At 41.9% G+C, this 21,617-nt stretch overlaps 6 protein-coding genes across 12 annotated transcripts; 3 read left to right on the top strand and 3 right to left on the bottom strand.

Annotated features, from left to right (window-relative positions):
- The first annotated feature begins 518 nt into the window (after positions 1-518).
- layna (layilin a) lies at positions 519-4,409 on the top strand. The gene is made up of 8 exons (XM_049743645.2): positions 519-757; positions 844-864; positions 1,484-1,787; positions 2,326-2,483; positions 2,550-2,591; positions 2,795-2,854; positions 2,932-3,028; positions 3,341-4,409. The coding sequence occupies exons 1-8, from the start codon at positions 670-672 to the stop codon at positions 4,032-4,034; spliced, it is 1,464 nt and encodes a 487-aa protein (XP_049599602.1). The 5' UTR covers positions 519-669; the 3' UTR covers positions 4,035-4,409.
- On the bottom strand, positions 4,403-8,907 carry alg9 (ALG9 alpha-1,2-mannosyltransferase). 2 transcript variants are annotated; one of them, XM_049743543.2, is made up of 15 exons: positions 8,735-8,907; positions 7,592-7,727; positions 7,344-7,478; positions 7,214-7,284; positions 7,056-7,144; positions 6,847-6,982; positions 6,677-6,764; positions 6,501-6,606; positions 6,217-6,339; positions 5,994-6,148; positions 5,797-5,926; positions 5,576-5,723; positions 5,184-5,313; positions 4,994-5,124; positions 4,403-4,899 (listed from the first exon to the last, which is right to left on the bottom strand). In XM_049743543.2, exons 1-15 carry the CDS (start codon positions 8,905-8,907, stop codon positions 4,776-4,778), a joined length of 1,875 nt encoding a protein of 624 aa, XP_049599500.1. In that variant the 3' UTR covers positions 4,403-4,775. The 2 variants fall into 2 exon arrangements, with proteins under 2 accessions (XP_049599500.1, XP_049599501.1); XM_049743544.2 differs by lacking the exon at positions 8,735-8,907 and adding an exon at positions 8,118-8,296.
- A 161-nt stretch (positions 8,908-9,068) lies between these two features.
- On the bottom strand, positions 9,069-11,921 carry fdxacb1 (ferredoxin-fold anticodon binding domain containing 1). Of its 4 annotated transcripts, none has more exons than XM_049743611.1 (6): positions 11,491-11,921; positions 11,397-11,416; positions 11,260-11,306; positions 10,925-11,128; positions 10,681-10,839; positions 9,069-10,619 (listed from the first exon to the last, which is right to left on the bottom strand). In XM_049743611.1, exons 1-6 carry the CDS (start codon positions 11,660-11,662, stop codon positions 9,509-9,511), a joined length of 1,713 nt encoding a protein of 570 aa, XP_049599568.1. In that variant the 5' UTR covers positions 11,663-11,921; the 3' UTR covers positions 9,069-9,508. The 4 variants fall into 4 exon arrangements, with proteins under 4 accessions (XP_049599568.1, XP_049599570.1, XP_049599567.1 ...); XM_049743613.1 differs by having other exon boundaries at positions 10,912-11,128; positions 11,491-11,611; XM_049743610.1 differs by having other exon boundaries at positions 11,260-11,416.
- Positions 11,922-12,655: 734 nt separating this feature from the next.
- On the top strand, positions 12,656-15,272 carry si:dkey-71l1.1 (uncharacterized protein LOC569883 homolog). Of its 2 annotated transcripts, XM_049743691.1 has the most exons (10): positions 12,656-12,839; positions 13,030-13,097; positions 13,182-13,274; positions 13,342-13,443; positions 13,541-13,646; positions 13,804-13,926; positions 14,035-14,111; positions 14,185-14,287; positions 14,370-14,482; positions 14,559-15,272. In XM_049743691.1, the coding sequence occupies exons 1-10, from the start codon at positions 12,656-12,658 to the stop codon at positions 14,583-14,585; spliced, it is 996 nt and encodes a 331-aa protein (XP_049599648.1). In that variant the 3' UTR covers positions 14,586-15,272. The 2 variants fall into 2 exon arrangements, with proteins under 2 accessions (XP_049599648.1, XP_049599647.1); XM_049743690.1 differs by having other exon boundaries at positions 14,370-15,272.
- A 69-nt stretch (positions 15,273-15,341) lies between these two features.
- On the bottom strand, positions 15,342-19,209 carry bicdl2 (BICD family like cargo adaptor 2). 2 transcript variants are annotated; one of them, XM_049743659.1, is made up of 9 exons: positions 18,964-19,209; positions 18,110-18,325; positions 17,820-17,936; positions 17,213-17,359; positions 16,933-17,079; positions 16,674-16,748; positions 15,963-16,045; positions 15,766-15,880; positions 15,342-15,640 (listed from the first exon to the last, which is right to left on the bottom strand). In XM_049743659.1, the coding sequence occupies exons 1-9, from the start codon at positions 19,207-19,209 to the stop codon at positions 15,476-15,478; spliced, it is 1,311 nt and encodes a 436-aa protein (XP_049599616.1). In that variant the 3' UTR covers positions 15,342-15,475. The 2 variants fall into 2 exon arrangements, with proteins under 2 accessions (XP_049599616.1, XP_049599617.1); XM_049743660.1 differs by lacking the exon at positions 16,933-17,079.
- Positions 19,210-19,363: 154 nt separating this feature from the next.
- mia (MIA SH3 domain containing) lies at positions 19,364-21,596 on the top strand. The gene is made up of 4 exons (XM_049743725.2): positions 19,364-20,727; positions 20,800-20,933; positions 21,019-21,129; positions 21,216-21,596. The coding sequence occupies exons 1-4, from the start codon at positions 20,610-20,612 to the stop codon at positions 21,237-21,239; spliced, it is 387 nt and encodes a 128-aa protein (XP_049599682.1). The 5' UTR covers positions 19,364-20,609; the 3' UTR covers positions 21,240-21,596.
- Positions 21,597-21,617: the final 21 nt, after the last annotated feature.

Below are 21,617 nucleotides of genomic sequence, written 5' to 3'. Positions count from 1 at the left end.
ATCAGGAAGTGCATACATTCTCTTTTCCTCCATTTGTGCTGAGAAATAAATGTATGAGCTAGCATCAATAGCTGCTGATCCTTGTTATTATCAAATTGGCAAGTTTGAGAAGAAAATGATGGACTGATGCTAAATTAGCTGACATCAATTAAATAGAAGAATAGACTGGTTATACAACTTGCCATGTGACTCTCATCGAAGCAAAAAAAATTAAATATTATAATTCACATTACCGAAAGCTTAGGGCTGATGAAATTCGAGAAGATCATTTTCATGTAACACCTTTGTAATGACAATCCCCCTAAAGCGCCTGTCATAAAGCCAGGAGTGAAATCTGCCTCGTGTCAGCGTTTACAATGAGAAGCACTTGCGTGATTAGATGTCTCTGCGATCAATGCCGCCTCTTCTGACGATCATTAAGACTGCTCTTAACAGATTACAGCCCCCCTCCCTAACACGTACTGCCCCCTTCTCATCTTCTCTTCCTTGCTCCTCCTTTCACACACACACATCGGTCCGCAACACACACACAAGAAGACCTTATTTCTTCATTCGAAGTATTTTTTTTGGACATGTGGAGCATCCTGATCGTTCTGTCAACTTTTGGCTGATGGCGTGCTGATTTCGTGACAGTGATATGACAAACTAAGTAACTCCAGTCAAAGTCAGATGCCAGAAGCCATGGACCGGCTCGCCATCCTCTGTCATGTCATGATTTTGTGTTTCAATCCATCAGGAGCTACTCGACTCATTACAGGTAAGCCTCAAATACTTTCTGGAATCATCTACGCAAACTCACATGTGGATTTTTTTTTGGGGGTTCATCATGATCAACTGGATTAGTGGACGCATTTGAAGCTAGAGGTAAGCAGGCTACAATGTGTGGTTATGACATCATTAGATAGTCCTAAATATCATAAATTTGCAAATATTATGATACTGTAAAAGAGATTCGACTTGAAAATATTTATCATTGTGATAACTTGCGGTGGTGTGCAAGTGTATCATAATTAGAGTTGTTTCTATTATTTTGCCCCTCCCAATAGATGCAAACTATATCCAGAATATAAATAAATGAACCATTTTAGTACTATTTTAACATTGCTAATCGTCTTGCTTAAAATGTTGGTTGTATTGCGATGGCTGGGAATCATACCAAGTTAAAGGTTAGTAACTAAAAAGGAAGTTTATGAAATCGTAATATTACCTCTTTAATAGGCACTTAGAGATCAAGTGTGTGTAACTACCGTATTTTCCACACTATAAGGCGCACTGGATTATAAGGCGCACCTTCAATGAATGGCCCATTTTAAAATTTTGTCTATATATAAGATATCTACATTTGGCCCGCGGGCCGGACTTTGGACACGCCTGCTGTAGTGGCTCAATATTGGTCCATATATAAGGTGCACCTGATGACTTTTGAGAAAATTTGAGGTTTTTAGGTGGGCCTTATAGTGTGGAAAATACGGTATTTGTGCAGGTCAACGTGTGTGCAAGGCAGGTAACGGCAGGCCCTGTTACAAGCTGGCCTACTTCTCCGAGCTTCGTCGGAGGCTGAATTTCGGGGAGGCCGACCTGGCCTGCCGTCGTGACGGCGGCCAGCTCCTCAGCGTGGAATCGGAGTCGGAGCAGAAAATCATCGAGCAACTCATAACGGATCTGAGACCGACTGACGGAGACTTCTGGATCGGGCTGCGGCGTAACCATGGAGATGAAGACAGCAGTAGTAGTAGCGAATGCTCATCGCAGTATCGCTGGCTGGATGGTACAAAGTCTACATTTAGGTGGGTTACGTTGACGGCGGCCATTTCAGTGTCACTAACCCTGAACAGGATAAGTGACATAAAATGGATGGATGGATCTTTCGCAACATTGATGGATTGGTTTTAGTCTGTTAAGTAAATTAAAGGTGAAGGATGCCAAAGTGAGCAGAAGAAAAAAAAGTTTGGGCAATCTTTCTGCAAGAAATACAAGACGGAAATCTAATAATGATGTCATGGTACTTTCTCTCCTATCAACGCTCACACATGACATCTAATGGAATTACAATTTTGACTTTTAAATATACTTCTGAGTATATATATATCCGATGATGGTATTGCACTCCTTCTAAATGACAGCCATCCCAAAATGCCCATTGAATCAGATCAATAGCTCGCTCTTAAACAATTACAGTAAAAGTGAACATTACAAGCCTAGCAAGGGAAGATTTATTGCAGAGCCGCATCGGTTTTATCTAAGTGAGCCTAATAAATAGAAGTGTGGAGGCAGTTTTGAAATAAATGATAGTGGCTGTGTGTGTGTGTGTGTGTGTGTGTGTAGGAACTGGCACTGGGATGAGCCGTCCTGCGGTTACGAGGTTTGCGTGGTGATGTATCATCAGCCGTCCGCTCCACCAGGACTGGGAGGTCTTTACATGTTCCAATGGAACGACGACAACTGTGACACCAAACACAACTTCATCTGCAAATACACAGCAGGTAGACGTCATACGTTCATTTGAAAAACTTGAATATGCTAATTGTTTTTTTTTTTGCTCTCACTAGAAAACTCAGCTGATTCATCTCCTGCAAACTCCACACATGCAGGTAATAAAATGTAATATATATCATAAAATAAATTAATATAATATATAAATAATATAATAAAATATGTTCATTTTAGGTGATTTATTATTTTGCACTTATTAACGTGATGACTTCTGTAGCAAATCAACTAATAAATTGGTAAAAAAAAAAATTAAAAAAGGCATTTCATATATTTAATGAAATGTTTTTCTTTGAAATGTTAGACATCGTTCCCTCATCCGTCCCATGGAATCCAAGTGACCACAACGCAAAGAGGACCACAGGTTAATTCACAGAATTTATCAGTCCACTAATATTACATCTAAATGCTAATGTGAAGCGATTTGTCATTTTCTCTTAGCCCTGAATGTGATCTACATCATCATCCCCACCATTCCGCTCATTCTCCTGCTGCTAACAGTGACAGGCGTCTGCTGCTTCAAAACGATCGTTGCACGGTGAGGATCCGATAGTTTTGACCTGTCAATCAATGACCGGAAATATTTAGAGAGGAGCGTGTGCAAGCAGAGCATACAAAGTCTTCAACGTTAACTCAAATGTCAATACTGGTTGCTTATCGATCATACTTATGCACATTTGGCCGGAAAAACAAAACGGTATGCTAAATTGATGTGTGTTTAATACATAAATTGACCTCATCATTCCTGAGATTGAAAATCTATTTTGTTTCCACAAAATGTTTGGATCACAAATTAATCATATAACAAAAACATTGTCTGACTGAGGCTGAGCTCTCCTGCTTCTGACAGACGAACGAAAGAGAAAAAGTCAGAGGTACCCAAGACAGAGCCTAGCGCTCGTCTCAGCCCGACCCCGACTGACGTCTACAACGTGATTCGCTCCCAGAAGGACGACGACTTGATGTCGGGGCGCCCCCACACTAAAAACACATCCTTTCTATGCTCGTCCCCCGACACCCCCACGGGGGATTACGACAACCTAGGGGGCCGCGACACCGAGAGCGGTTTTGTGACTCTGGCCAGCAACGAGAGCTGCTTTCTCAACTTTGACCTCAATGACCTCAGCTTGGGTCGTCGGGGTACGCGTGACCTCTACAACAGCAGTTTAGGCCGCCCGGCGAAGAGAGACGCGATCGATGGGAGTCTAGCTCGACCCGGACAGTTTTACGACCGAAGTCTGGGCCGCCGTACCACTAAGAGCGAGCATTTCGGTAGCGCCGGCGCCTACGGGGACCACGAGTTGTTCGATGACATCCTGGCGGCCAAGAGGGAACTCTACGAACCCAAAGTGACGCCCAAAGCAGACTTGTATCAGACCTACAGCAACAACGGCAATGGGGATTCTTACCAAAGCATCTTGGGAACGTACGGGAACCGTAAACCATACCAGGCCACATTGGAGAACTACAGAAGTGGTTTGAATCTCGATGGAAGGAGAAGATATTTAAATGAACAGCAATGGCTCGACAGTGGGAAGTACTGATGTGTGCGTAATAATGTTGTCTGATGTTGGATGTTATGTAGAATGAACTCAGCATGGTGCATTTGGTTTTGGTAATGAAAAAAAAAAAAGTTTGCATGACTTTTGCATGACCTGTTGACATCTCACTGATATGCTTGTCAATGTTCACTGAATTAATTTAACAGGAGACTGCAACTGCTTGTTTTTATGTTGTACAGTGCTACAATCATAAAAAAAACAAAATGGCTTCTCCCTATTTCCTGGTTCAAACTGCCTGTAAGTGTTGAGGTTGCTCGTCCATAACGCAGCATGTTCAACTTTGCTGATATTTGTAAATCTGTGTCATGTCAACTGTTCTTTGTATGTTTGTAAAGTAAATAAACAAATCAGACAGTGGTGCTGTTATTTTATTTAAAAACAAAATGATTGTGTCACATTTTTTGATTTCCATTCATTCTCACCGGTCACACCTTAGTAAACATTTTGATTCCATTGAATGCATTCAAGCCACACTTGCAGTCTGAGGGGAAACAGATATGAACAGCTTCATTCAAATAACACACGAGACACAGTGACACACAATTACTGCCTGTAGACAACCCGTGGATTTGTTTTCACATGCACACACAGACACACAAAGTCCTTAAAGGGTCCTTATCTTCATTCCTTAAGACGAATGACTCAAAACACGAACACAGCAGCTGTGTCAAGTCAAAGGGAAGGATGCTGTTATGGGATCTGAGTGAAGCCCAAGTTCAAAGGTCAGCCGTGGCCTCGCCCACGTGGCTGCTTTTGTCGCCGGGATTTTAAGATGACATAGCGTCTGTAGCTGGTGTGATGGTTAGAGAGGAACGGGATGTAAAATGCTCTGAAGATCGGCGAGGACCTAGGATTTGGATGGAGAGGCCATTTTGGAATTAATGTGAGGATTTCAAAAAATACTGTTTTAAGAGAAGTCAGCAGATCCGAGTGTGGACAACCTGGAAGCGTGGAGAAAAGGCTTATAGGCAATGATGTTCCACTCTTCTTTGTTTGCTGCGTAGCGTGGCTCACGTAGCGTTTCTTCTTCTGTGTCCAGGTCTACCAAGTAGTGGCAGTGCCGGATGTCCACCTACATGGAGCCAATGTTACTGACCAAGATTTCATTTGGGAGGAGGAAGCACGTCTTACATATCTGCTAGGCTCCTCCAGATTTTGGTCGTTCATATCATTAGGTATGATCTGCGTGGCTCGAGGGCCCGCAGCGTACGGCTTAGGTAGTTGACCTCTGAACTCACTTTGGATGAAGTGAAGTTGCCAGCTGGAAATTAACAACAGGAACAGGAATATTTATGAAATGTTTGTACTCAAAGCATCAAACTTTGCTCTCTTTTTGTTTACTTCCAGTTCCGATTATTTTGGCGACCTGTCAAGGTAGAAAGGTCAGAATTATCCGGTCTCTTCTGGAACTGAACTGTGAGTTCATTACACAATCGGGATATAAACTGGCTAAACTGAAATTCAACATGAAGATAATTGGTTTTGACATATTGAGATGAACTGTTGGAATCATGATTACTGACTTGTGAGGGAGAAGGAAGCTACTCGGGAAGCGGTACCACTCCTTGCCCACACAAACGCTGACCGGTCTGCCTTCAGGGACCGAGTGCAGGCTCGTGTCCCTGGCGATGCGTAGGAACTCGGGGTATAGGTCCAGGGGGGCGTGGTAGCCTGTCGAGAATGGAAAAAAAGTCAACAATGAGACCCAAGGAACTGCATCCACACATATGAACGCACGGCGTACCTCTGAAGAGAGCGACAGAGCGAGAGAGTGACACCGCAGCAAAAACCACCACAGCACTAAGCGCCAGCCAATTGGAGGAGACCGTGTAGTGCTCCAGACGGTAGCGCTGAAACAGGAAGTGGTAGCATTTCTGCAGAGAGAAGAATGAAGACAAAAAATGATCATCATCATTTGCAGACATGAGAACGGAAGCGCACCTGTAGAGATGAGAGGGCCACAGCGCCGCTGAGGCAGATGAGGGGGTAGATGGGAAAGAGAAAGCGTTCTTCTTTGTGAGGCCGGGTGAAGAAAACCAACATCCACAGATACATGGGTGACAAGGTCAGCCAGTAGGGACGACCCAGGTTCTGCACTGCAAGAAAGACACGAGGCACGCAAGATGATTTCCAAACCTACTCACACACTCGCTCACCCACTCACCATTGAATTTGTGCAGAAGCGTCTCCATGATAGCAGTGAGTGGCAGGGAAAAAAGTGCCAGAATAAAAACCAGGTTGAAGTTTAGGGCCCCGTTCACAAAATAGAAGTACCACGGCTCCGTACCTGGGAATAAAATATGTTCAACATTGCAACTTGAAGGAAATCAGTTTGATTGTGGCGCCATCTGTATTCCAAAGAAGGCATTACAGATTGAAAATTTTCCTTTTGTCATAAAATAGAAAAAAAATATCCTTACATACGAAAGCTGTGTGTGTGTTAATTACCATACAAATCAGGTCCATGTGGTGTGAAGACATTATACAGAAGAATATTAAGAGGGGCCACCACCAGTTTGCCATAAAAGTAAGAGTCGACAGCCACCAAGGGACCCTGAAAAAAAATCATGATAAAGGTTAACTGAAATAATTTACACTAAGCTCCAATATTTTTTTTTTTTTACCAGCAGTAACAGCAGCGCAACAGCAGACCACATAATAAAATTCTTCCACTGCTTCTTCATTACAAGCAAGTCAAATGCAATTGGCACCCTGCAGAGCGAACACACCAAAATGGTAAATAAAAAAAAAATCATTTACAGGTGATCAGTAGGCATTCATTTGATGACAGTACCCGATCAGAGCAGAGAAAGGCCAGCCAACGATGGCGCCGGCAGCTACGCCCGCGATGGCTAACGGCGTGGAGTCCTGGAACCACCCCGTCATGGCGACCAGCGTGGTGTACATGCAGAAAGAGGATGGGAGGAATGCTGTGGAAGGAAAGGCAACAAAAATTAGATATCATGACACCGATAACACACACACAAAATATATTTTAACAACCTGCAGATGAGCTGAACATTCCGGTGCTCAGGACGAGAAAAGCCAGCATCAGTCGTCCCACGTGCAAACCGAATTTCTTACAAACAGCCCTAGAAACAAAAAGTTATAATTAACTGTTGATAAATTACTCCCCAAAAAAATGAAAACAGCAAACTCACTTGTAGAAATAGAGCTCGCAGACACAGCAGCAGAAAGCGAGGACACATCTCACAAAGTAGAAGACCAACACCTGCAAACACAAACGTCAATAGCAAAGCTCCTACGCACGTGTTGTGATGTCACACTTGCCTTGCTTGTCTGAAGGACATGGGCGTGCAAACAGGCCGGCAAAGCGTGAAGCCATAAGTAAGCGTAGGACCTGATGGCATACAATGGCGAGTATTCCCACGTTTGCATCCCTGTGCCATAAAGCAGGTAGTGCATCTGTCAGAAAAGAGTCATCGCAGCTATTACAAACATAAAGAAGTTATCTATTTTTAAATACCAGGAAGTCAAATTTTTCACCATATGTGAGCTTTCATTTTTTTTGTACTCACAGGCTCCCAATAGTTGAAGGTCTCATCGCAGTCGGAGATGTTGCTCAGAAGTGCTGCGCAGAAGCGTGCCGACAGCAGACATTTAAACGCAGTCGAGCCTTCCGGGGCCCATACCTGCCCACCACGACTTATTGCCCTATGAAATTAACAAATTAATTGTTAAAATAACTTAAAACTTAAAATTATTATCCATCCTTTCATTCATTTTCAGTAGCTTTGTGAGCTGCTGCTGATCCCATCTGACATTATCTGAACCAGAGATGGGACCAAGTCACACATGTGTCTCAAGTAAGTCTCAAGTCTTAACCTTAAAGTCTTAAAGTAAGTCTCAAGCCTTTTTTTTTTCTTGGGCAAGTCAAGTCAAGTCAAGCCCTTAAATAGGTCAAGTCAAGTCCAAGTCAAGTCACCTTATTATTACAATTTTACCCGCAGAATCTGATCTTAGTAACGTGAAAAGACAAGATATAAGTCACTCTAAAATAGTTTACAACAGCACAGATGATCAAATTCGCGATTTTGCACTCACTTTTTTGCAACCTTGCAATCCTTCATGCGACTGTTTTACAAAATGCGACAAAGGACTTTACACCCTACCAGGAAACAAACACGAACCGAAGGTGGTTTGAAAGGAGGAAAATAAAGCAAATCTCTGAGAAGGATAAATAATAAAGAGCTAATAAAGACAATTAAATATGTCAAGGTAAGCATTGATCTGCTCAAGCATTTCTCACATCATCAGATTGCTTCGTGCAGATCGCTTTGAAGCGTCACCCGAGAATGACACGTCACCAAAATATGATACTCAAAGAATTTAAAATTAATGATGATTCATAATACATATGCACAGTAAAATCACGTATTCATGTTGAAAGTCTCATAAATGATGCACTAGAGGAGAATGACGAATGAATGAAGCTGACGCGTCAACAACGCAATTGTTTCGAAAGCGGAAACGATTCAGACAATATCATTGGAATTATAGTTAATAAGCATTACTCGTTAAGGTTAATAGCTGTTGTCATGCAATCGGCATGAAATAGCTAGCACGCCAGCTTCTTGCCTCCCCTGCACGAGCTGTCAGTCAACCCGGGGATGGACATGACAACATGTGTGTACTTTCTCTCATCCCCGTTTCGTACGTACTCTTGCCCGGTGTCTGTAACTTTACTATCTTCGCTCCTTTTCTCCTCTTTCGGCGTACGAGCCTCTGCAGAGACGTTGACGTGGTTCGGATCTTGTTTGCTGCCTCGTCTGCTTCGCTGACGGAGCGCCTTGGCCGCCATGTTTAAAATGCTCCTCCGAGTCCCTTCGTTCATTTCCGTCAATTCTCGCCGAACCTGTTCCGAGTTGCCGTTCGTTTATTTCCGTCAATTGAGGACAAATTTATTCCAATTCGCCTTTCGTTAATTTTAAATGATAATGCACTTTTTTGAAATAGTAAGGTGAGGTCTAAGATAACAAAAAGTAGTTTCAGAAATAAAACACGCAAATATTTCATTTATTGTAAACACGACTATATACAGTACTGCATTTTACATAATGCATCGAATTGTGTACATTTGCATTATCATGTGGAGCAATTTACAATTTTTGGATGTAACATAAGATTTTATTGTTTAATACACAGTTTGAGCCTCTTTGTTTTCTTGCATATATTGCACAATGCATCAATGTATCTTAATTTCGGCTCAAAGTCTCTTGCTGAGCATACAACTCAAATATTTAATAACACTGATTAATAAATATATGAAACACTGGCACATTCTCTTATTTCCATTCCCTCTATAAAATAGCTTTAGAGCAGAGATTCCCAACCACTCTCACACAACATTTGCTTATATTAATATTCTAATATGTAGGGAGTTGCAATTCTCAAAATAAATCACATTTAGCAGTCAACCTTAGGAATATTAGCTGCTACCTAATTGTAACTTCCAAGCATGAGGACAGCAATGCCTCCAAGCGTTTGTGGAATTGGATGGCTTGTGTGTGTGACAATGAATGTGTATGTGAGTGGTAAACCAGCCTGTAGCAGTAGCTGGTCTGGCTCAGATCCGGATGTGAGAATTTATCAATGAGTTTAACATGCTCCACAGTCCCGCAGGAGGCTTCACGGACCAGCCCGTAGAATTTCTTCTCCTTCCACGCCATCTCTGTCCAGAAGCTGATGTCAAAGCTGAAGATCTCAGGGTACAGGGAATATGCGGTGAAAGGTGTCCCAGGGGTTGGTCTTACGGCAAACTGCTGTGAGAAGCGCGGGTCATGTGACCAGAGCAGCCGCCAGTCCGGGAATGAGAACATGAGCACGGCGAGGAGGTCCAGATTTAAAGAAACGGTCACACTGACGTCACTGGAGTTATTTGTGAGTACTTTACCGATTAAACCCATTGGCTGTGCAACCAGATGCAGACCTTCCTGCTTGGTCACCAAGGAGACACCATAGGGCGCTAGCAGCGTTCCCAAAGTCTCCTCAAGAACTTTTACAGGCTCGTACTTTTTATGGAGAACACCAGTAAAGAGCAGTTCATGGAAAACAGGCAGAGCCCAGTGTTTGACCGGAACATTTTGGAACACCAGACCACTGACACCAACCAGCGAGCTTGCCACACCATGATCCAAATGAATTCCTTGAAGATCTTTTTTTTCCATTTCTGTCTCAACACCGGTCCACTCTTCTGTCTTAGCAACTTCCATCAGGGGGCGTAACGAGGGCCGTAACATATAAACAGCAGTTTCCCCTTCAAGGTCAACATCAGGAGAGCACAATGACCTTATTCCATCCACTCCCTTACCCTCGGACTCACGTGCTGATGTACAAGCCTCACAATCCAGCTCTTTCTGACAAGTGTGAATCCAGTAGAACAATGTGTGGTCCATATCAGGGCAACCTAAATGCAACTGTTTGGCTGTGATGAGCAAGGGAAGGGTCTCTGTCGTCATGGAGACTGACCACTTTTCCTGTAACCTTTCCAGAAGAAAGTCCTGCACCAATTTGACAGGATGGACAGAATCTGGAGTGAGAAAGCCCCTAAAAGAAGGAGAAAGGCAGTCAGACACAATTTATATTCATTTATATTAGTTTATATTACCGAGATATGTAATCGCTGAGTTCGGACGGGATGTTGTACTGGATTTTTTCTCCTTCCACAGACTCCTCCATTTTAAACACCTGAGGACAGCTGAAGGGAGCGCTACGAGTAAACACATGGAGCATAGCATTCTCCAAATGGAAGCCTTTATCCTGACTCCTGCGGAAAAGCATATGATATTAAAATAACTTCCAATCCCACAATAAATGAAAGAGCTATTTAAACACTCACCTTTGTGTCTTACCTGTATCCGGTGCATTTGTAGATCTGGTATTTGTCACTTTCGAAAGGGCGGACATCACTGAGGATGAGGCGTGCCTCTGCTGCCATGGCAACCACCTGCCAGCTGTTATGCCGCTCTCGCCTCGGCTGGTCGGCCGGCGTCCCGCCTTGTCCGTTGCAGAGGGAAACGTGAACCTCCCCATCTTCGGCTAACACCTGAATGCAACTATGGGTGCGAAAAAATAAAAACACAAAATTAAGAATAGTTCAAATAAAGCTCAGATGTTCTAGTAGTCTTTTCTGACATGTCAGCATGTCAGCTAAAATAAAACCTATGTAAACTGTATGCAATTTTACCTGAGAAAGAAATCTTTGAGAAGTTGTCTGTTCTTTTTAACTCCGCTCTTTCTCCCGCAGTGTGGAAAGTTAAAAACGACACGGTCAAACAAATGCCCTTGCAGGGATGCACATTCCCCAAGCTTTGTGCTGTCTACCTCGAAAAGCACCCTTCCACCTGCAAAAAGACATAACAAAATATGCATTAAAAATGCAGTGCAGTAATTTTTACAACAATCCAAAAATCCTCACCGGAGTCCTTGATGATCTGCATGTTATTGAGTGCACCTTCCTGCCGCAGTGCCTCCTCCTGCGGCTGCAGACAAGTGGCTGTGACGCTCATCTCCGATGGAAAGCAACACAAAGCAGCGGAAAATGAAAAGTTCCCTTCTCCCACCAGCAATATTGACAGTGAACGAGACATATCAACCAGTGGATCACAGAGAGCGAGAATCGAATTGACAGGTTTCTAAAAAGAATGACCCCTTCTTGTTGCAAAAGATCCCCTTCTTGTTTTTAAACAGACTTATTAACATGCATTTTGTTTTGATAATTAAAACGAGTTTTCCCGGCTTGTAGCTCAAACCGTCTGACCTTCTCGTGATTTACGGACGGTACCGATCAGGACGCAAAAGATCAAGATTAATCTTGCTTACATGCAGCCTGCGTGGGTATAAAGTGTTCCAACTATAGTAGTCCGACTATAAACAAAACTTTTTACATTAATTTCACAAATGTACATAAGTGTAAAATAATAAAACACATTTACATAATTTATTTAAAGCATGTGAGTTGTAATCTAATTAAATTATAATTATTATTTTGAAAACCAAGTCCACCGGGCAACGGACCTTGTGGTCATGTTTCTTGGGGAGATGTTATCTTGAGACACACAACAGCCAAAAGATCAGTTCCCTCATTTTTTTCGAGCGACCCTTCTTATCAACGTGGTAGTGTTTCAAATGTATCGCGCCCACTTTCTTCCAGGAATTTAAGGTATTTTAATCCGGGTTGAAGACGAGAGCATAACAGATAAAAAATATTTTGGCGTCCGCTTTTACAAGATGCTAAGGTCATGTAAGCTAACGGTACTAATTGATGCACCTGTGTCCATCTTTTCCCGAATGCTGTGCATTGATGGGAAAATGTTTTGAAATTAAATTTCTACAGCAATTTTAATTCATCTTCATTGTTATTATTTTTTTAATTTAGCATACTACTGTCATGTTCCTCTGTACATTTACCAGCCACAACATTAGATACACCAGCTCTTTAAATGTAATTCTTAAAAGGAGCACTTTTGATTAAGATATTGTTTGTTGCTTTTAAAAGAAAGGTGAGATTTTAAATATATACATATGAAATTATTGTTATATAAAAAGTGTTTTTCATTCCTTCCAGGAAGCATTGCAGCCCCATGGGCAGTGTTCTGGCTTTGTCTTCCGGTCCGGGCCACCCGAACTGGCCTTTTTCTACGGACCCCCCTCCTTTTCGCTGGGACGCGCATCCTGCTCACTGGTACAGCCCACCACGTTGGGAGAAGAGAGATGGACGACTACCTAACCCAGGCAGCTTTCATTCCCTACACAGGAGTTGCAAAGGTAGGTTCACCTGAAATAGAATTTCAACTTCCAAAAATCTCTCATTGACATCTAATGACCTGTGTCAGGCATTTGATACGAGTTGAAGTTACCAATGGTGGCAAAAAAGTACTAATAAAAGTCAAATGACCCATTTGTGATTGAATGATTTTGTCCCTTATGAGCAATTTTCCTCTTCTCCTCCTCCCAGATGTGTTTCCTCAACAGATTGAGGGTATCAAGATGATTGTCAATAAAACTGTGAGCAGCTTCTTCAAGGTGATGCTCGTCACATACATTAAGCCTATATTATGACCGTGAGATAAAATGTAACTTTTTAATACGTGTCACACTTGTGTTCAGGTCAGTCATACTCTCCACCTCAGTGCCGTCAGTCCTTCGTACTATCGATTCCATGTGGAGCATCTGCAATCAGACGACTACAGCAAAGACAAAGTAAAGCTTGAATCCCGATTGTGGTACGCTCACAGACGTTGCATATTGATCCCTCGTCTACCTCCAGGATGCCCCCGCATTAATTGGTGAGATGGATTCCTCAGGCAGTCTGAACGCTCATGCTTTGTTGCATCTCACTGAGCGTGTACGAGCCAGATCGGTATTCCAGGTAAAAAAAAAAGAAAAACAACAAATAAAACACTTCAATCTGTTTCTCCTACTCTGCCTTGAAACATTAAGTGATCCACACTTTCATTGTGCTTCAGACCCATCAGTCCCAGTTTGTAACGTGGCAGTTTGAAACCGAGTACAGAGGGAGTGACTTCACTGCTGCTGTGACGGTGGCTAATCCAGACGTGCTTAGAGAATCAGGTGAGACCAGATACTTAGTTACTTTAACCTGGACAATAATGGAATCCAACAACAATGCATCATAGTTGTACATATAACAGTGACACCACATCTGCTGTCGTTGTTTCTCAGTTGTTAAAAATCGACATTATTTCTGTGTCTTTTTTTCTCCGAGCAGTTATCCTAGTGGCTCACTTTCTGCAGAGTGTGTCCGCTGGTCTGGTGTTAGGAGGCGAGATGGTCTACCACAGAGGCAGAGCAGAAGAGGGTGGAATCCTCACATTGGCTGGGCAGTATTCAAGTGGGAATTCCTTGTGATTTAAGTAAATGTAGCCGTGAATTGGAGTCATCTTTCGGTGGGTGGATGTAACAGTACTTTTTTTTTTTTTTTACCCTATTTTTTTTCCAGGACCAAACTGGGTGGCAACACTAAATGCCGGTAAAGGAGGTGCCCATGCTAGCTACTATCATAGAGCTAACAAGCAGGTGCTGGAGCTAACATGACTTAAAATTTAATAAATGTCATACTAATGCATGCATGTGGTTGTTGGCTCACTAGATCCAAGTTGGGGTGGAATTCGAAGCCAGTACAAGGACTCAGGAGACCACAACCTCATTTGGGTACCAGATGGAACTACCAGAAGCCAACATGGTCTTTCGAGGTTTGCATTTGAATTGAGCCTTTTTGTTGTTTTTAATTTTAAGAGCAAAATTGAAGGTACCTTTTGTGTCGCGTGCTGGCAGGTATGATTAACAGTCGCTGCATCATCGGAGGCGTGCTGGAGAAACGCCTGAGCCCGCTCCCTGCCACCCTGATCATGGGTGCCTTTGTAAACCACCGCGGGGACAAGCTGCAAGTAGGTCTCGGTGTCAATGTGGGACAATAGTCTACTTTTTTTTAATTATTGCTGACATTGACAACTGACAAAACAGAATGCTGCCTCCATGAATCCATCCTAAAAAAAAAAAAAAAACCTGAAGGTGAGTCAGTTCCAGGAAATCCCACAGTATGGGGCCTCGAAGAATTCCTGAAATCAGTGCATCATCACAATGCAATCTACCTCTGAAAATAAAGGGGGATTATTTATTTATTTATTTATTTATTTATTTATTTGGGCGCCATCCCATTAAGCAGATAATAATAATGTGGACTTTTTGAGTGGTGCAACAAGAATTATGAAGGATCTACTAGTACAGACATTTTGTTACAACTTGTAAAAAAGAAAATAATGTTATTTTAAGATTTTTCAATGGAGTGTTTGCCATTTTCCCCGCAAAGTAGAATAAAATCATTGTCATTTAATTCTATAACATGCAGATTATAAACCAGTTTTGGATCGGTAGTAACCAAGTTTGATTTTAATACAACCAAAAATGATGGTTTGGATTGGACAGATTGACCCCAAAAAAAGTTTTCAGTGGAGTGTAAAAGTGTGCAAAAGGTGCTATTACGTACTTCCCAAGAGGACCAAGTAATGAATTGGATGGAAGGTATGCTGCTCTCTGTATCATGCAAAATGCACTATTGCACGTTCTAGTCATCATTAATATATTAATTGTGTTATTTATGTTATTTAAGAAGAGGGGATGTGGAAGGGAGTGCATTTTTTTAACTTAATTTATTATTAAACTATGTTATTTCTATTATATCATTGTTTGTCTCTTCCTATCGGTTCAAGCAAAGCAAACTACATGTAAAATACAAGAGAAAAGCAATAAAAATGGAAAGTATTACTTTACTGTACATCCATAAATACATATATATATATATATATATATACATTTACATATACACTTGCTTGTTATGTAAAAAATTGTTAGTTTGATGCTGTTTTCTGTCTCCATGCGTGTTATTTGTCTTTGAAAAGAGACGCAAAGAATCCTTTTCCTACTTCCCCTTTCAATTTCAACGACTTGCTTCGTTGGAGTCCTCCTGTGCTCTCTCGCTCAACCATTTTTAGTCTGTCTTCCTCCTTCTGCAGCACCTGCTGATTTATTACCAACCGCATATCCTCCTGCAAGAAAAGTTGCGGGTAGGATTATATTTATAACGGTACATTTAATTTTCTTTGCAGTCTAATGAGATTGAGAGTTGTTTGAAATGTCTTTGATAGCATGTCCGAGTCTATTTCAGGCATACCTGCCAAGCATCCAGCTCTTGGGACAGCGCCACCTTGTGTTGGATGGTGTTGAGAAGCTGATGGGTCAGTAAGTCTTTCTCCTGTCGCACCATGGCCAACTCGCTCTCTAACGAACTGGACAGCGGTGAGTTAATTAGCATCTATGAACATACTACATTACAGCTATTTTTTTTTTTTTTAAAGTGTGTAGCTTTACCTGTAATTCGGCGCACCCGGACTGCCTCGAAATGGTTTGATTTCCTCCCTCAGTAATTCCAGTTCTTCTTGTTGGGATTGCAACTGAGAAGTTGTACACATAGTGATGAGTCACAGGAGATACTGCAGAAAGTTCCTCATGAAAATGGCCTTATCTAATCTTGGTGGTCATTTGCTTATGTGAATCTGACAAAGCACCATTCTGGCTGTAGCACAACTGAAGATTTACATACCGCACTTTTATATGGCGTGGTTGTGTACGATGTCTGTATGATAGCGTCTAGTATGATTAAAGTTACATCTTGTGTTGTGTTCAATGAGTGGGAAATGATCCTCTATGTGAACCACTACACTATCAATGGCAAACAGAAAATCTCCGGTGTTTAAAAACGCCATAGAAGGATATTTGAACACAACCGGTGGAGCAACACTTTAGATAGATAGATAGATAGATAGATAGATAGATAGATAGATAGATAGATAGATAGATAGATAGATAGATAGATAGATAGATAGATAGATAGATAGATAGATGAAAAATCACTGTTAGTGCATCTTATTATTTTTCCTTTGTGCCTGCATGACTGTAGTATTATACTGCCTCCTGGTGGCCAAATTGGCAACACCGGAAGGAGCGTTGCGATGCAGTATTAATTGTTTAATCCTTTACATTCTATTTTGTCATACGTGTGTACCAAGGGTTGCTACAGACCTCCTCTTTTAGTGCTGCTATCTCGTCATCTCTCGCTTGCAGCGCCACCGAGTGGGCTAGGAGGGCGTCTTTGGCCTGCAGAGTGAGGTCGGTGGGGACGGACATATCAGACATACATGTTTCATACGTGAGCCAAATTATTTTCTAAAATTATTTTCTAAAATCAACAAAAGCAAAGAGTCAAAGTCATTACTTGTTAGTACGCCCAAAAAGTAGCAGCGGTATCTCTGTGTGTATGTGTGAGTGCTCTGTTATGTACCTGGGATTGCTGAATTTCACTAAGCAGTGACAAAGGTCGTGTGTGTGTAATGTCCAGGATGCTCTCTTCTCCCAGGCTCAGGGCATTTTGTTGCAGAGAGCGATTCATGGTACGCAACTCAAACACCACCCCTTGTTCCTGCTCTAGCTACACAAACACACACAGATACACTCAAGGGTCTAACACTGCAATCACTGTGTTAGTTGCTGGTTAGTGAGAAGTTGATTGCTTCCTGTTAGTGTCGTCGTAAAGACCACCTGGTTAGAAGGCGGACGTTTACCTCTGCTTCTTTTTCTCGCAGCTGCACCTGAAGCTCCGTCACCCTGACCCTGAGGTCGTTGCGCTCGGAGCGTAGCTTGTCGCTGTCTTCCTGGGAGGCCTTCAACTGAGCTTCCATGTGACTCAGGCGCCCTTTCAAAACTCGGCTCTGGTGTAGACAAAGGATGGGCGCCGCAGGTAATTTTCAAACTGGTCACAGTACCAATTAAAATCACTTTCCTTTAAATTACTGTATTTAAATAGGAGTTCAAACCTTTATTAAATTCATTTCTAAATGCTGGAAGGTATTGCGACACACCTCTTAATTAAGCCGCTGTTTTATTTTTTTATTTCCTCCTGAATCTTGTGGACAATTGTGTTACCAACTGTGTAGGAACAGTTTAGCTAAGGCAATTTATTATTCCAGCCTGACACAAAAAGCGAGGATGTCCATAATGAAATGTTTGGATGAATTTGGTGCAACCAAGCCTCATCAAACATTTTCGGTGTGAACTGCGGAATTTACGAGGCACATCCAAAAGCAACCTCTTCTATTTTCACTTTTGTCAACATGTCTACGAAAGAGGCCTGTGTGTAACTATGAAAGTGTGTCAGGGTGATATTTATACCTCTGCGAGCGTGTTTTCTAATTGTGTGGAGCTAATATTCCGGCTGAAGGAGGACTCGTCCATCTCCTCTCTCAGGCTACGAATCTCAGTCCTCAAGGAATGTTCCAGCGTGACAGCCTAGAAAGGTGGCAGAGGGGAAAATTTGATTCAAAGAATTACGAAACTCCCCGAACCTGTTTGGCTGCATTGTGACTTCTTGGTACTAAGTTTAGCACGTAACTGCATCATCAAAACACTCATCGTGTTTTGTGAATCGAAACCTGCTCGATGAGTGATGATGTAAAACGCACCTCTGATAGCTGCTCCACCAGGCGCTGGTTATGGTTAGATAACTGCGTTAGTTGCTCGCTTTCATCCTTACGCCGGTCACGACCCTGAATGTGATGGCGGTCCAGCTCGGAGCGTAAGGCGGCCAAATCTCCGTTCAGCTCAGCTTCTTTCTGTCCGGACGCCAGTTCGTTCATATCCAGCTTCCTTTGCAGGACATGCTTCTCCTGTTGTATTGTCTGAGACATTCAAACACAACAGGAAGTGTGAACTCCATTTTTTACAAATTGTTTTGACAACACAGTATTTAAATTTGAAATAAATACACGAGTTGAAAAAAAATACAGTTTTACAAATTGATATTATTACCTCACAAAAAAATATTTTTCAAATCATTTATTTTGGTAAAAAAAACAAACAATTGTTAATGTTAGGTATGAATTTTCAAATTCAACATCTGCAAAAGTTAATAAATTTAAAAAAAGCGCATTATTTCTTGATTTAAAAGAATGAGCTGACACAAATTTGGGTATAAAAAAGTCAAATTCAGTTTCAAATTTCATTCCTTAAAATTGTAGTCAAAGTCCAGAGCTCACTTTGAGTTTGCATTTATACTTCGTGACGTTAGATATTTTGTAAGAAATTTATCATGGGAAAAAAAAAATCATTATTATTTTCATATGTACGTAGTTATGAACTCTGTGGTACATCCTTCTAAGACAACTTGTTATTATGTCACAGACAATCAGTGGCATGTCATTAAGAGGGCGGATGGAAACTGTCATAGTTCCTTGTCATGTTTTTCTAACTGTAAAGTGGCCTTTACATAATTCTTAGTTGTGATTGTTTTCCCTGGGTTCAAATCAAACACACTTACCTCCACCTCCCTCTGCTTCTCCTCCAGAGCAGCAGCCAGTTCCTCATTCTTCTCCAGCAGAGCCTGTCCCAACTCAGCTGCCAAAATAAGGTCCGTCTCTATATTGCCCCCGCTATCGATGCTCCTGTGATCCGGCGTGGATGTGGGCAGGGCGAAGGAAAGTGAGATGGAAGAAGAAGAGGAGAGCGGGAAAAAGGAGTCCTCCAGGCTAGGGGGAGGGAGACTACTCTTCCTGGGGCTGAACATGATCGCGGCGTTCCAGGGGTCACTTGGAGAACATCATAAATCTGACCGGTATGTTGACGAACCCTCTGGAAATTGGTGTTTGTAATCCAATTAATCGCAGTGTGTAGGTCTTCACCGTACTCCAGATGACCCTGATATTATTCACCTTTCCGGTCCTGTGCAGGACAAGATAATAAAACCAAAAGTAAATACAGGTCAGACGATATTTATGAGGGTTCCCTGTGGCTGTTTTCTAGTAATCTAATCTCAAATACTCTTTTGTCTGGGAGTCTCTTTTGTTAAGTTCTGACCGAAATACCAGATCTACTATATTCATTGTTTGGATCCACTCCCTGAATTCCATGTTTAATGGCTTTCAGTGTTTCTTCCCAACATGTCACTCAGTAAACTTTTAGTTTTGTGATTGAGAAGTCTTCTTAACATTATCTTTTGAAGATATAGTTTCTGATAACGTAAGATAAATTCTAGTCACAACTTTAGGTACCGTATCCATGAGGGGTTTCTAATATTTTGCCTCTCACGTGTAATAATGTTACGCAAGCAAAACATTAAACAGCACCCTTCTATACAAAATGATTTATATGCTAAATTATTAATTTTTTTGAACTGCTTATCCTCTTGAGGGTCGCGCGATTCTGAATTATACAACAGGCAAAATAATAAACATTGTTTTTAACAGAAGCTGAGATTGAAATGGGAAGAATTGTCACAAGACCTTTTGAAATTAACTGAACACATACCTGACCTTTTTATCCTCAAGGATTTGTACGTACAATTGTGTCATATTTAATGTTAAAATGTTATTTCAACATCAGCCTGGAAAAAAAAAGGCAGCCTTACCTGAACGTCCCCACAAGCTTGTCACGCCAAAGAGTAATAGTCTTCCTGTTCGGTGAGTGTTTGTTCAGGAGAGGCTCAGCTGGTTCCCTTGGCAGTGCAGGAAACTGTATGTAAATACAGGTAGAGGCTCCACCTCTTTGAGTTTTGCTCTGAAAGGGAGAGGCTGGATGTACGAGGCGGGGAAAAAAAAGCAGCAAAAGATTCTCTGACATCTAGCGGCTGAACAAGGAAGGAAGGAACCCAGCGATGGCCTCAGAGGACACTCTAGTGTGAATTCACTGGGCAAAGTTGGCATGGAAAAAAAAGGCGGGAGGGAGGTGGAGGTCAGAAAACAAGTATGACTTTGTCCAATTTGCACGCTTCAATCCACAACACCCCTCCTCCTCATCCCTCCGTCCTGTTTACCTAGCTACTTGAAAGCTTTCAAAGGACTCCTGTGTTAGGTGGTAAGCAAGGGGGATGAGGTGGGGTGCAAACACAAATAAGTACAAATAGCGAGCACCATCACAACTTCTCCTACCAAAGCTGAAGATCAGAAGAAGAGCCTAGTGGGTGCAGACATGCTTTGCAAAATCTTTCTCTTCCTCTCACTTTGGTTTTTGTTGCCAAACTCTGATGCAGGAAGACAGATGCCGAAACTTTCAGCTCGAAAACGCTGCGCTGACTCGGAATGTAGCTGTAAGTACCCCGTGACTTTATAATAACGCTGTTAAGAGTCTGATCTTATTTCCTCCCCCAATTTCTGCGCAGATGCTATCCTGATAGCTCGTGCCATTCAGGACTATAACCCCGCAGACTGCAGGTTCATCTCCATCAGACAGGGGCAGCTTGTTTACGTCTACGCTATGCTGCAGGACACTGGCAACCTCTTCTGGGCAGGCAGTGTGAGTAAAACTAAAAAAAAGTGGAGGAGAACCAAACCTGTGGTTGTTTATATTTACAACAAATGTCATCTATGGACACTGCCAGGTTCAGGATTCCTATTATGGAGGACAGGAGGCTCGTATTGGTCACTTTCCCAGCACTGTGGTGGAGGAGGTTCAAGCTCTTGAGCCAGCCAACACAGAAGTCAAGACGACTGTGGGTGAACACACACTCAATGCACACAGTACTCCAACTAATGATCCATGACGCTTCTCATTTTTGCACTTTCATTTTGTTTTCAGAAATGGGACTTTTACTGTAACTGAAATGGAATCCATCAGAGGTGAATACATTTGTTTATATGACAAGATTATACAGCAGCCTTCATCGTTTGGTACACCTGCAGAATCGGGGTAATTCGCATTGTTGTGGAGACACTGACTCATATTAAATTGGATATATATTGAAAATAATTTTTGAATATACGCTAATGCATTGCAACTGGTAAAAAAAACAAAATAGCGTCAAATACGGGCTCAGTATTTGGCAAACAGCAGACAATGATTGCCTTTCTTATGGAGCACTTTATGGCATGTTATGCAACATCTAAAAAAAAAATTCTCATTTCGTATTGTGGATTAAGTTTTGATGTCCACACTAATAATAATAAACATCACTTTGTCAAATCTACTGTATTTTGTGTC

This window comes from Syngnathus scovelli, chromosome 15 (genome assembly GCF_024217435.2).
Source record: "Syngnathus scovelli strain Florida chromosome 15, RoL_Ssco_1.2, whole genome shotgun sequence".
NCBI lineage: Eukaryota > Metazoa > Chordata > Actinopteri > Syngnathiformes > Syngnathidae > Syngnathus > Syngnathus scovelli.
Note: the sequence above shows the minus strand (reverse complement) of the source record. Positions and strands in the feature narration are given on the sequence as shown.